At 42.7% G+C, this 15,274-nt stretch overlaps 1 protein-coding gene across 1 annotated transcript in view; it reads right to left on the minus strand.

Annotated features, from left to right (window-relative positions):
* Positions 1-15,274, minus strand: part of FBXO28 (F-box protein 28) — a 42,162-nt gene that overhangs the window by 5,468 nt on the left and 21,420 nt on the right. The window contains exon 4 of the mRNA XM_017869948.1: positions 1,653-1,848. Within this exon, the coding sequence (XP_017725437.1) occupies positions 1,653-1,848 (196 nt within the window). The remainder of the gene's footprint in view (positions 1-1,652; positions 1,849-15,274) is intronic.

Here is a 15,274-nt window from a genome sequence, read left to right on the forward strand (position 1 = left end):
GACACTTTGGGGCTGAAATAATTCACCAAATATTTCCCTGAAGAGTTTTGGCATTTTATCTAGTATATTTGTTTTTTTAAAAAATGAGTATTAATTCATCAGAAAAAAAAAAGTCCTCAAATTACAATGGTTCAAGTTAATGATTTTTTTTTTTTTTTGAGACAGAGTCTCACTCTGTTGCCCAGGCTGGAGTGCAATGCCATGATCTTGGCTCACTACAACCTCCGCCTCTTGGGTTCAAGCGATTCGCATGCCTCAGCCTCCCTAGTAGCTGGGACTACAGGCGTGCGCCACCACGCCTGGCTAATTTTTTGGTATTTTTTTAGTAGAGACAGGGTTTTACCATGTTGGCCAGGTTGGTCTCGAACTCCCAACCTCAGGTGATCTGCCCGCCTTGGCCTCCCAAAGTGCTGGGATTACAGGCGTGAGCCACTGCGCCCAGCCAACTTAATGATTTTTTGACTTTACGATGGTATGGAAGTGATAGACATTCAGTAGAAACTGTACCTCAGGTATCCACAGAACCATTCTGCTTTTCACTTTCAGTATAATAGAAAATTAATTCAGTAAATTACACACGGATGCTTTATCATAAAATATGCTTTGCTAGATAATTTTGCCCAACTGTAAGCTAATGTTAAGTGTTCTGAGCATGTTTAAGGTAGGTTAGGCTAAGCTATGATGTTTGGTAGGTTCGTGTATTAAGTGCATTTTTTGACTTACAATATTTTCTACTTATGACGGGTTTATCAGGATGTAATCCCATTGTAAATTAAGGAGCATCTGTATGTAACTTTTCACCTGTAATTCTATTACTTTTTTTTTTTTTTGAGACAGGGTCTCAAACCTCAGCCTCCTGAGTAGCTGGGGCCACAGGCATGCGCCACTAACACCCGGCTATTTTTAAAATTCTTTGTAGAGATGGGGGTTTCCCTATGTTTCCCGGGCTGGTCTTGAACTCCTGGGCTGAAGCGATCTTTCCCCCTCAGTCTCCCAAAGTGCTGGGACCACAGGCGTGGGCCACTGCGCCTGGTCCAGCAATCCTATTTCTTTTTTTTTTTTTTTTTGAGATAAGAGTTTTGCTCTTGTTGCCCAGGCTGGAGTGCAATGGTGTGAATCTGGCTCACTACAACCTCTGCCTCCCCGGTTCAACTGATTCTTCTGCCTCAGCTTCCAGAGTAGCTGGGATTACAGGTGTGCACCACCATGCCCAGCAAATTTTTGTATTTTTAGTAGATATGGGTGTCACCATGTTGGCCAGGGTGGTCTCGAACTACTGACCTCAGTCAGGTGATCCACCCACCTCGGCCTCTCAAAGTGCTGGGATTACAGGTGTGTCCCACCGTGCCTGGCCGGGCCCAGCCATTCTATTTCTAATATGTTTATTGTAAGTCAATATGGATATGTGCAAAGATTTAGTCACAAGACTGCTCAGATTGTTCTTGAGTAAGTACTGAAAAGCTAGAAACAAGAAATGTGCCTAACTAGTGGATCAGTTGTATAAGTTGTGGTTGATAATCCAATCTCATTAAAAATGATGCTGCCAATAAACAACTACTAACACAGAAAAGTTCAAGACACTTGATTAAGTGGAAAAAAACCAGAAACAAGTTACAAAATTATGTACAAACATGATTATAAAGTAGAGGTACCTGGAGGAGAGCCCATGAGTCTTCCAGAAACATCTGATCCTGGTAATTTCCTCTTTAAAATTGGAACAATCTTTTCATCAAAGTACTCCATTGCCATAGAGGATATATCCCTTAATTCTTGAAGTACTTCATGAGCTCGCTGAGGGGCTCTGGTAGAATTGACGTATCTCAACACGCGATAAATCTCATCAATCACCTAAAATAATGAATTCTCATTAGCATTTTAGATTTTTCTTTTTTAATAAAAAATTGCTAAACAGGCAGAGAAGTAACTGCTTGTTCTGCAATTCCGGTAAAGACCTGTAGGGTGATTTAAGTGATGTACTGGCCACTGAAGAATATTGCTATTTGCAACACATGGCTTTTGGGCTTGTTACAGTACTTTTTTTTTTGAGACGGAGTTTCACTTGTTGCCCAAGCTGGAGTGCAGTGGTGCAATCTCAGCTCATTGCAACCTTTGCCTCTGGGGTTCAAGCAATTCTCTGCCTCAGTCTCCTGAGTAGCTGGGATAACAGGTGCCTGCCATCACGTGTGGCTAATTTTTTGTATTTTTAGTAGAGACGGGTTTCATGTTGTCCAGGTTGGTCTCAAACTCCTGACCTCAGAATCCACCCGCCTCGGACTCCCAAAGTGCAGGGATTAGAGGCGTGAGCCACTGCGCCTGGCCCGTTACAATACTTTATACTTGGCATTTATTAAACACCATTTATGTATCAGGTACTGTGTTGGGGCTGAGGAATCAGGACGAATCAAATAAAGTTCCTAACTCTGAAGGAAATCACAGTGTAACTGGGGAGATATGTGTGTACATAAGTGATACAAACAGATATACAAATTGCTATAGACACTAGAGGACTAAACTAAGAAATTAAATCCTGTATGGGAGCTAAGGTAGGGTTGGAGATTGCCCAAACCCATATTTTATTAATCCTCCAAACCTGAATCTGTTCCCCTAAGCTGCAGGGACTCAGCGTGATTTCTCTGCTCTTTTTAATACTGCCCCCATGTGCTCTATCCCTTTAAGTTTTGTTTCTCTGAGGCTTGTTATGGATTGGAATGAAGTCTTGTCACTTCCTGTCATCACCAAAAGGTAGCAGAAGATCCTTTTTTGTTTTAATGATAATTGTAATGGGGAGAACACCTAACTCTCTTGCTGAAATGGTTAAGTGAACCTTCCTCAGGCATTTATGCGTTTAGCTTTCATCCCTGTGAGGTTATAGGTTATCCTTAATTCTTCCCGTGGCTTCAGTATAGACCTAAAGATAAAATTCCTTTTTTTCTTTTTTGTTTTAAGACGAAGTCTCACTGTGTTGTCCAGGCTAGAGTGCAATGGCACGATCCTGGCTCACTGTCACCTCCAATCACAGGGTTCAAGTGATTCTCCTGCCTCAGCCTTTCAAGTAGCTGGGATTACAGGCATGTGCCACCATGCCTGGCTAATTTTATATTTTTAGTAGAGATGGGGTTTCACCATGTTGGCCAGGCTGGTCTTAAACTCCTGACTTCAGGTGATCCACCCTCCTCACCCTCCCAAAGTGCTGGGATTACAGGTGTGAGCCACCGTGCCCGACCTAAAATTCCTATTTCTGAAGACCCCAATCGGGATGACATCTATGGGCCCTTACCTCACAAGAACTGAGGGTTAATCAACCAAACCATTCTGTCACCAAAATCTCAAACAACCTGGCATCCCACATATTCCTCCCACTGCATTTATCTAGCTTGTTCCCAACTCAGATCAATCTTATAATCCACCTTCCCTTCTCCTTTATTTAGGCTGCTGAGCACAGCCAGAGAAACAATCTTGCAGAATAGTATCAGGACAAATTCATAGCCCTTCACATTTTCTAGACTCTCAGCATAATATGATGATCGTTGTTAGTGGAGCATGATGTTTGCTTAATAAATGTCAGCAAAATCTAACCTTAGGATGTGTCCTTATCATAAGCCTGAGAAGACATCACAGACGAGGTCAGGTTTGTGGGTCTGGAGAACTGAACACGAAATGGCTTGGGCTGAGGTGGTGTCCATAGGCAGATGCAGTGGGAGGTGAGATGTGCTGATTTTGAATTACATGGGTCATGTAGGTGATATTTGCTAGCAGGTGGCTTGAGATACAGGTTGGGAGTTCAGAATTTTGGATGATGGCTGATTGCCAAGGGAGAAAACACATTTATTTCTGGCAATATTATATTATGAACTCACTTTAGAAGATAATACTTTTCCCCAATAAAAACTTACTGAACTACTATGTTAAGAACTATTACATACATATATATATATAAAGAAGTGAAAAATGGAGTACTTTCCCTTGGACTTACAATTTAATTATGTAAGCCTATCATAACTTGTAAGATAAACTTTATTCAAGTATTAATTGAGTTCTTACTATGTACTTGTCACTTTTCAAAGTACTGGAGTAAAAAAACAGTAAATAAAGATGACAAGATTATCATTTTCATTAAGCTAAAGTAAACAAGAAAATAATTTAAAGGAGTGCCATATGGAAAAAAGAGGATAATGTGATAGTTTCTACCAGGAAAGGCAGGAATAACATGAGACAGGTGGTTGGGAAAGGATTCTTTGCCATTTGTAAGGTAAGACTGAATGATGAGGAAGAACTGATCGATTGAAGATATGGGGAGAAAAGTGATTGAGGTAGAAAGAGTAATGGCAGTGGCCCCAAGGTCAGTGTCAGCTTGGCTTGTTCAAGGAGTTCAAGGACTAGAAATAGACAAATTTTATATATACATGTATATATCCAAAGAGTAAATATTTGTGGAAGCTAGCTGATCAAGCTTTAAAAGTTACGTAATATATACATAATTGAGAGTTAATAAAATTAAAAATATAAGCCAAAGCAGAAAACCAGTATTTAAAGGGTCCTTCAAACTGACCGATATTTATATACAGTGCTAGGATATTAACTGACCCACAGCAGTTTTGTGTTTATCAAAGTTTTACATATGGGTTATATATAGGAAAAGCAGCACAGTACTCCATAATTTTTTGAGACGGAGTTTCGCTCTTGTTGCCCAGGCTGGAAATGACCCGTTATTGGCTCACTGTAACCTCCGCCTCCTGGGTTCAAGTGATTCTCCTGCCTCAGCCTCCCAAGTAGCTGGGATTACAGGCGCCCGCCACTGCGCCCAGCTAATTTTGTATTTTAATAGAGACGGGGTTTCACCATGTTGGCCAGGCTGGTCTCAAACTCCTGACCTCAGGTGATCCGCCTGCTTTGGCCTCCCAAAGGGCTGGGATTACAGGTGTAAGCCACTGCGCCTGGCCTTCCTTAATTTTTAAATGTTGTCCCCAAAGGCTAATATGTTGCATCTATGGATACAAACTGGACATCAGCCCTTTGAACTAAATCAAGTCCCCCACCGTTTTGCCCCAGGGCTTTTGTCCATTCGGATCCCTTTCCTGGAAAGCTGTCCCGGTGTATCTCCCTCACTTCAAATGCCTTAGTTATACATGAGGTCACAGTAACACTGTACTTTCTCAGAAGTCTTTTCTGAACCCTCCTCCAGTTTCAATCATGTTAACATCTTCATTCAACCCTTTATTCCCCTTCAGAATACACATTACAATTTGTAAGTACATCTTTTTGTTAATTTGTTTTCCCTATAATGTAGTAACTCTACGACAGAAGAGATCATACCATGTTTCACTGTCAGATCCCCAGAGCCTAGCAGTGTCTAGCACATGGCAGACACTCAATAAACAAGGGATAAAGGTAGTTAGGTATATTAATTGCTCAATATTAATTGATACATCTAAACAAAACTGTTTAAGGGCAAATAACAGGATTAAATTCAACACAAGAATTTGTTTTTTGGCCAGGCATGGTGGCTCATACCTACAGAGCCAGCACTTTGGGAGGCCGAGGTGGGAAGGCTGCCTGGGGACAGGAGTTTGAGACCAGCCTGGGCAACACTGCGAGTTGTCTCTACAAAAAATTAAAAAATTAGCTGTGCACAGTGGCACATGCCTATAGTCCCATGAGCTGTGATTAGCCCAGGTGACGGGGCTAGACTATCTCAAAAAAAAAAAAAAAAAAAAAAATTACATGGTTTTTCAGAAGTCAGATGATTATGTTTTGAACACAAAGGTCATAGTAAACAAGATTTCTATTGAGAGGGACTTGTAAAAATACATAATACTTAAAATGGTACTTATATGTTTAATAAAATACCCATGGCCTTATTAATACACCTCTAGATATTTTACATATATAAATACTGGTAGACAGAAGAATATAGTGTATTTGAGCCAGAATAGGACTGTTGTAATGGTATAGGCATGAATAAGACACAGATCCTATCCAGTGAAAGATGACTCTATGAAAGACCCATAAACAGCAAAGCAAAACTCAGATTGTAGTAAGTTCAATGTATAAGCAAAGTGCTGTATGAAAACAGAGTAGAGATTAAGATCTGCTTGAGAGAACTGGGTAGGTCTAATGAAGGACATGGTAATGAGGAATAAGTAAAATTTCAACAGGTAAGGGAAGTCAGAGCAGGAGGAAGGTACACCTGACTAAACAAAGTATGGAGTGGAGCACAGGGATGATGTGGATGGCTAGGTGATAGGATAGCAATTCAACAATTTTTTTTTTTTTTTTTTTTTTTACTCCTTTTGTCACCCCGGGTTGAGTGCAGTTGGGCCATTTTGGGTCCCCGCAAGCTCTGCCTCCCAGGTTCACGCCATTCTCCTGCCTCAGCCTCCTGAGTAGCTGGGACTATAGGCGCCCACCACCATGCCCAGCTAATTTTTTTTGTATTTTTTTTTAGTAGAGACGGGGTTTCACCATGTTAGCCAGGATGGTCTGGATCTCCTGACCTCGTGGTCTGCCCGCCTTGGCCTCCCAAAGTGCTGGGATTACAGGTGTGAGCCACTGCACCCAGCAGCAATTCAACATTTATACAGTAGTTATGCAGTACTATCGTGTACCAAGCACTTATTCTAAGATGTTTCTTAAAAACACGTATTATACAATTAGTCCTTTTCCATGATCCTTATTCTTCAGAATAACTTTCATATCAAAATATCCTTCAGGGTTTGCTAACTGACAGTAAATTATTAGGTTGGTTCCAAAGTAACTGTGGTTTTGCCTATAAAAGTAATGTGAAAATGCGTCTATAATTTGTGAAATATTATCTTTACTGTAGTCTTCTAAATATAGTATAAAAGCAAGTTAACTCTTTCCATTTGCCCTAGTCTTCCATTAAAAAAGAACATTTAACAATCTTACTGTATAGAGATTATTTTAGTGAAATGGGATAATCTGTGTTTCCAATAAAATTTAAAATAGTTTCTTTTCTTTATCCAAAAGCTTTAAGTAGAGGATAAGGTGAAGGAAAAAAATAAGGGAAGGAAAGTATGTGTGAGAACCATACTGCTTCTACCATTCAGTTTTAAGGGGCTGCCATGGCTTTAGAGCCATATATTAAGAAAGCATGGTATTTAACAAATTTTCAAAACAGTTCATTTTCTGAGTAGATTTAATCTTTTTTTTTTTTTTTTTTTTTTTGCAAATTACATTAAACAAAATTCAATGGTATGAGTCTTGAGGTCTAATGGAAAGACCACAGGCCTTAGGAAGGTCACTTAAAACTCTTAATGGTTGTTTCTACACCTTTCAAATGATATACTACATGTTGAACCTTACCCAGGCTGTAGGAAATAAAACAGTCAGTCCCTCCACATCCTCGGGCGTTTGGGTCCAGGACCCACCATATTGCCAAAATGTGTGTGTGCTCAAGTCCGTTATATAAAATGGCATAGTATTTGCATATAACCTAGATCACTTCTAGATTACCTACACTACCTAATACCATGTCAAAGCTTTGTAAATAGTTGTTACATTGTATTATTTTAAAATTCATATTTTAAAATAGCTGTGGTTTTAAAATTGTTTTCTTCTCTTTTTTTTTTTTTTGAGACAGAGTCTCGCTGTCACTCAGGCTGGAGTGTAGTGGCGTGATCCTCAGCTCACTGCAACCTCTGCCTCCTGGGTTCAAGCGATTCTTCTGCCTCAGTCTCCTGAGTAGCTGGGACTACAGGTGCTCACCACCATGCCCAGGTAATTTTTGTAATTTTAGTAGAGACAGGATTTCACCATATTGGTCAGGCTGGTCTTGAACTCTTGACCCCGTGATCCACCTGTCTCAGCCTCCCAAAGTGCTGGGATTACATGCGTGAGCCACCGCTCCTGGCAATTGTTTTTCTTCTCTAAATATTTTCTTTTCTTTGAGATGGAGTCTTACTAAATATTTTCTATCCATGGCTGGTTGAATCCATGAATGTGGAACCCACGAATACAGAGCTTGACTGAATGTTATAAAAAATATTTTTAGGCCGGGCACGGTGGCTCAAGCCTGTAATCCCAGCACTTTGGGAGGCCGAGATGGGCGGATCATGAGGTCAGGAGATCGAGACCATCTCTGGCTAATACGGTGAAACCCCGTCTCTACTAAAAAATACAAAAAACTAGCCGGGCGTGGTGGCGGGCGCCTGTAGTCCCAGCTATTCAGGAGGCTGAGGCAGGAGAATGGCGTGAACCCAGGAGGCGGAGCTTGCAGTGAGCTGAGATCCGGCCACTGCACTCCAGCCTGGGTGACAGAGCAAGACTCCGTCTCAAAAAAAAAAAAAAAAAAAAAAAAAAAAAAAATTTGGCCAGGCACGGTGGCCTGTAATCCCAGCACTTTGGGAGGCCGAGAAGGGCGGATCATGAGGTCATGAGTTCGAGACCAGCCTGGCCAATGTGGTGAAACCGTCTCTACTAAAAATACAAAAATTAGCTGTGCATGGTGGCATGTGCCTGTAGTCCAGGCTACTCGGGGGCTGAGGCAGAAAAGGCCTGAACCCAGGAGGCAGAGGTTGCAGTGAGCCCAGATCATGCCACTGGCCACTTCAGCCTAAGACGCGACATAGCAAAGACTCAGTTTCCAAAAAAAAAAAAAAAAAAAAAAAAATTTTTTTTAGTTTTATGAAAGTACAGTACAGGCTGTGGCTGGTGGTTCATGCCTGTAATCTCAGCACTTTTTGAGAGGCCAAGGAAGGCAGGAGTTCAAGAGCAACATAGCTAGAAACAGTCTCTACAAAAATTAAAAAGTACACCATCACATTTCTAACACACAGTAGAAGTACCATGCTTATGTCTAAAGTGGTACAATAACAAGTTATATACTATGAATATCATTTAGGCTTTTAGACTAATGTGGGTGAAAAGTAATCTTTTTAAATCTACTGTTTAGCAAACAAAGCTCCTGCTAAAATACTGAACCTCATAAATTCTCATTTTTTTCTGATTTTCCATTTTGTCTTTTGTTGTACTTGAGTTTTCCTTAATTTTCCCTTCTACCCCTTTTATTTTTTAAAAAAAATTCCTCCAATTTAAAATCTTCAGTAAATCTAACATTTTCTGAATATTCTTTTTAATTTTCTTTTTTGGTGATGGCCTTTTTCGGGCCATCACACTCTATTGCCCAGGCTGGAGTGTGATGGCCCGATCTCGGCTCACTGCAACTTCCACTTCCCAGGTTCAAGTGATCCTCCTGCCTCGGCCTCCTGAGTAGCTGGGACTACAGGCGTGTGCTGCCACACCTGGATAATTTTTTTTTTTTGAGACGGAGTTTCACTATTGTTGCCCAAGCTGGAGTGCAATGGCACGATCTCGGCTCACCGCAACCTCTACCTCCTGGGTACAAGCAATTCTCCTGCCTCAGCCTCCTGAGTAGCTGGGATTACAGGCTTGTGCTACCACACCCGGCCAATTTTGTATTTTTAGTAGAGATAGGGTTTCTCCATGTTGGTCAGGCTGGTCTCAAACTCCCAACCTCAGGTGATCCACCTGCCTTGGCCTCCCAAAGTGCTGGGATTACAGGTGTGAGCCACTGTACCCGGCCCACGCCCAGTGAGCCGCCACGCCTGGCCTGAATATTCTTTATATGGCATGTTTGTTTGAATATGGTTATATGCTGCATCATGAAGTTACAGTCAATGACAAACCACATATGAGGGTCATCCTGTAAGATTACAATGGAGTTGAAAAATTCCCATCGCCTAGTATTTACTGTATTATACATAAGTCCTCATTTTAATGTTGATAGGTACTTGAAAACTCCGACTTTAAGTTAAATGACATGTAATGAAACCAATTGCATCATAGGCTAATTAATATAAACAAGTGTTAAGTTCTTAAGGCACATTTCTAGTCACAAAAACCACCAAGCCTCTAAATAAAGACCTAAAACACTTCTATTTAATTAATTAATTATTTTTTTTTGAGATGTAGTCTTGCTCTGTTGCCCAGGCTGGAGTGCAGTGGCGTGATCTCAGCTCACTGAAATCTCTGCCTCCCCAGTTCAAGAGATTCTCCTGCCTCAGCCTCCCAGTAGCTGGGACTATAGGTGCCCGCCATCATGCCCGGCTAATTTTAGTATTTATTTATTTATTTTTTTAGTAGAGATGGGGTTTCACCATATTGGCCAGGCTGGTCTCAAATGCCTAACCTCAAGTGATCCACCCAACTTAGCCTCCAAAAGTGCTGGGATTATAGGTGTGAGCCACCACCCCCAGCCCCTAAAACACTTCTAATATCAAACACTGAAATAAATGTGAACTATACATACATTTAAGAAAGATTAATAAAAACAAGATAATGTATCCAATTTTTGGTCAATCAGTGAGCTATGGCAATCATATGGTGGTGGGTTACATCAGGGAATACATGTTTATAAAGCAAAAATTTTAAGGAGCACCTCCTACCAACATGCAGTTCAGAAACAAACAATAACAAATATGGAGGGCGTTTTGTTTTTTTTTTGAGATGGAATCTTGCTTTGTCACTAGGCTGGAGTGCAGTGGCGTGATCTCAGCTCACTACAACCCCTACCTCCCAGGTTGAAGCGAGTCTCCTGTCTCAGTCTCCCAAGCAGCTGGGACTACAGGCGTGAACTCCCAGGCCAATTTTTGGATTTTTTAGTAGAGATGGGGTTTCACCATGTTGGCCAGGATGGTTCCGATCTCTTGACCTTGTGATCCGCCCACCTTGGCCTCCGAAAGTGCTGAAATTACAGGTGTGAGTTGCTGCGCCCAGCCTTTTTTGTTTTTTTGAGATAGGGTCTTTGCCCTGTTGCCCAGGCTGCAGTGTAGTGGCATGACCACGGCTCATTGCAGCCCTGACCTCCTGCACTCAAACGATCCTCTCACCTCAGCCTCCTGTGTAGCTGGGACCATAGGTGCGTGCCATCATGCCTGCCTAATTTTTTTTTCTGTAGAGACGAGGTCTCCCTATGTTGCTCGAGCTGGTCTTGAACTCCTGGTCTCAAGCGATCCTCCTATCTTGGCCTCCCAAAGTGCTGGGATTACAAGCATGAATCACCACACCTGGTCCATTCATTCATTCATTCCTTTTTTTTTGAGACACAGTTTCATTGCTCCAGGCTGGAGTACAGCAGCACAACCTCAGCTTACTGCAACCTCCATTTCCAGGTTCAAGTGGTTCTTGTGCGTCAACCTCCCAAGTAGCTGGGATTACAGGTGCACGCCACCATGCCCGGCTAAATTTTGTATTTCTAGTAGAGATGGGGTTTTACTGTCTCTACTGGCCAGGCTGGTCTCAAACTCCTTACCTCAAGTGATCCACCTGCCTCAGCCTCCCGAAGTGCTGGGATTACAGTGCAGTGTGAGCCACCACGCCTGGCTATTCATTCATTTCTCAATCTGCTTATTCTAATTCAGGGTTGCAGGTGGCTGGAGCCCATCCTGACAGCTCAGGGCACCAGGTGGTTATGCACCCTGGCCAGGATGCCATCTCACTGCAGAGCGCCCTCACACCCACACTCAGACTGGGGCCACTAAGACATGCTAATGAACCTAACAGGCACAGCTCTTGAGATGTCGGAGGAAATGAGAGTGCCCAGAGAAAACTCATGCAGATATATGGAGAATGTACAAATTCAACAGACAGTGGCCCTGGCCAGGAACTGACTTTTTTTTCTTTTTCTTTTTTCTTTTTTTTTGAGACAGTCTCTGTTGCCCAGGCTGGAGTGCAGTGGCGCGATGTTGGCTCATTGCAACCTCTGTCTCCTGGGTTCCGCACGACCGCACCCGGTTAATATATGTATTTTTTAGCTGGGACTATAGGCCCTCACCACTGCACACTTGCTTGGTTGCTTATTTATTTAAGACAGAGTCTCATTCTGTTATTTACTTACTTATTTATTTATTTCAGAGTCTCTGTCCCCCAGGCTGGAATTCAGTGGCACAATTATTTATTTATGACAGAGTCTCTTTCTGTCCCCCAGGCTGGAATTCAGTGGCACAATCTTGGCTCACTGCAACTTCCGCCTCCTGGGGTGAAGCAATTCTCGTGCCTCAGCCTTCCGAGTGGCTGGGATTATGGGCGCGCACCACCATGCCTGGCTACTATTTGTATTTCTAGTAGAGACAGGGTTTCACCATGTTGCCCAGGCTGATTCAAACTCTTCAGCACAGGCAATCCACCTGCCTTGGCCTCCCAAAGTGCTAGTATTACAGGCGCGAGCCACTGTGCCTGGCAATTTTTTTTTTTTTTTTTTTTTTTTTTTGAGATGGAGTCTCACTGTCACCCAGGCTGGAGTGCAGTGGCCAGATCTCAGCTCACTGCAAGCTCTGCCTCCCAGGTTCACGCCATTCTCCTGCCTCAGCCTCCTGAGTAGCTGGGACTACAGGTGCACACCACCATGCCTGGCTAATTTTTGCATTTTTAGCAGTGACTGGGTTTTGCCATGCTGGCCAGGTTGGTCTCAAACTCCTGACCTCAGGTGATCCGCCTGCCTCAGTCTCCCAAAGTGCTGGGATTACAGGCCTGAACCACAATGCCTGGCCCCCAAAATTAAAATAAATAAATAAATAAATGTAATGTGTCTGTAGTCCCAGGTACCTGGGAGGTTGAGGTGGGAGGATCATCTTGAGTCTGGGAGGTCACGACTATAGTGAACTGTGGTCATGCCACTGCACTCTAGCCTAGGTGATACAGCAAAACCCAGTACCAAAAAAGAAAAAAAAAATTAATGTAGCCTCAGTATTCAGTCTTTACAAAGTGTACAGTAACATCCTAGGCTTTCACATTCACTCACCACTCACACACTGACTTACCCAGAGAAACTGAGTTCCATCATAAGTGCCCTATACAGGTATACCATTTTTTTTTACCCTACTTTTACTGTACCTTTTCTATGTTTAGATATACAAATATGATTGTGTTACAATTGCCTACAATATTCAGTACAGTAACATGCTGTACAGGTTTGCAGTTCAGGAGCAATAGGCTATACCATATAACCTATGTGTATGAAAACCATCTAGGTTTGTGTAAATACACTCCATGATGTTCACATGACAAAGTGACCTAACAATGCATTTCTTGGGATGGATCCTCTTTGCTAAATGATGCATGACTGTATCTTTTTTTCCTGATATGTCTCACCCAGGCTGGAGTGCAATGGATCGATCTCGGCTCACTGCAGCCTCTGCCTCCCAGGTTCAAGCAATTCTCCTATCTCAGCCTCCTGAGTAGGTGGGACTACAGGCATTTGTCACTACACGTGGCTAATTTTGCATTTTTAGTAGAGAAAGGGTTTCACCATGTTGGCCAGGCTGGCGTATCTTTTCTTATTTTTCAGAATAATTTTTTTTTTTTTTTTTTGAGACAGAGTCTCACTCTGTTGCCCAGGCTGGAGTACAGTGGCATGATCTCGGCTCACTGCAACCTCCACCTCCCAGGTTCAAGCGATTCTCCTGCCTCAGCCTTCTGAGTAGCTGGAATTACAGGCGCATGCCACCATGCCTGGCTAATTTTTTGTATTTTTAGTAGAGATGGGGTTTCACCAAGTTGGCCAGGCTGGTCTAGAACTCTTGACCTTAGGTGATCCGCCCGCCTCAGCCTCCCAAAATGCTGGGATTACAGGCGTGAGCAATCCTGCCTGGTCTGTTATATTCTCTTTAATATGAAAACAGACTTTTTTTTTTCCTTTAAAGGCTCATGGCTGTATATATTTATTTTGGGACAAGCATAGTAAAAGGAGAAATGTTCCCAACTACTCTTGATTTTTAAGAATATCTCCACATTGGCCGGGTGCGGTGGCTCACGCCTGTAATCCCAGCACTTTGGGAGGCCGAGGCGGGCGGATCACGAGGTCAGGAGATCAAGACCATCCTGGCTAACACAGTGAAATCTCATCTCTACTAAAAAAAATACAAAATAACTAGCCGGGTGTGGTGATGGCATCTGTAGTCCCAACTGCTCAGGAGGCTGAGGCAGAAGAATGGCGTGAACCCGGGAGGCGGAGCTTGCAGTGAGCAGAGATCGTGCCACTGCACTCCAGCCTGGGCGACAGAGCAAGACCAGTCTCAAAAAAAAAAAGAGTATCTCCACATTAAAATCAACTTCAAAAGAAACAAAAACAACATTCTGTAAGCATTAAACTTAAATGGAAGCATATCCCTCAAAATAACTGACCTATCTTCTTCAAAAATGTGACTATCAAGTGACACAAAGAGAGCTTAGGGAATTGTTCCAGATATAGGAAGATTAAAGTCCATCCATGGTTCTGGATTACATTCTGTATTAACAAAAAAAATTGATAGGAAGAGTATTATTGGAATATGTGATGAAACTTGAGTATGAACTGTTAACCACATAACAGTATTACATCAGTGTTATAATTTTCTGATTTTGCTCTCTGTACTATGGTTAAGTAACAGTATCCTAGCTTTTAGGAAATACAATGAAATATTTAGGAACTAAGGAGCACAGTGTCTCCAACTTATTTTCAAGTGGTTCAGGAAAAAAAAAAGTATTTACATTTTATTTTCTTTTTCTTTCTTTCTTTTTTTTTTTGAGACGGAGTCTCGCTCTGTCGCCCAGGCTGGAGTGCAGTGGCCAGATCTCAGCTCACTGCAAGCTCTGCCTCCCGGGTTCATGCCATTCTCCTGCCTCAGCCTCCGAGTAGCTGGGACTACAGGCGCTCGCCACCTTGCCTGGCTAGTTTTTTGTATTTTTTAGTAGAGACGGGGTTTCACCAGGTTAGCCAGGATGGTCTTGATCTCCTGACCTCGTGATCTGCCTGTCTCGGCCTCCCAAAGTGCTGGGATTACAGGCTTGAGCCACCGCACCCGGCCTACATTTTATTTTCTTGAGACAGGATCTTGCTCTGTCACCCAGGACTGGAGTGCAGTGGAATGATCATAGCTCATTGCAGCCTTGACTGCCCAGGCTCAAGCAATCATCCCACCTCAGCCGCCCAAGTAGCTGGGACTACAGGTGCATGCTGCCACACCCAGCTAATTAATTTCTTTTTGTAGAGACAGGGGTCTTACTTTGCAGCCCAGGTTGGTCTTGAACTCCTAGCGGCTTCAAGCCATCTGCTCGTCTCAGCCTCCCAAAGTATTAGAATCACAGGCATGAGCCACCATGCCTGGCCAAAAAGTATGTATGTATGCATGTATGTATGTATTTGAGACGAAGTCTCACTCTATCACCAGGCTGGAGTACAGTGGCGCAATCTCAGCTCACTGCAACCTCCGCCTCCTGGGTTCAAGTGATTCTCCTGCCTCAGCCTCCCAAGTGGCTG

Source organism: Rhinopithecus bieti, unplaced genomic scaffold, assembly GCF_001698545.2.
Source record: "Rhinopithecus bieti isolate Rb0 unplaced genomic scaffold, ASM169854v2 scaffold_1673, whole genome shotgun sequence".
Taxonomy (NCBI): domain Eukaryota; kingdom Metazoa; phylum Chordata; class Mammalia; order Primates; family Cercopithecidae; genus Rhinopithecus; species Rhinopithecus bieti.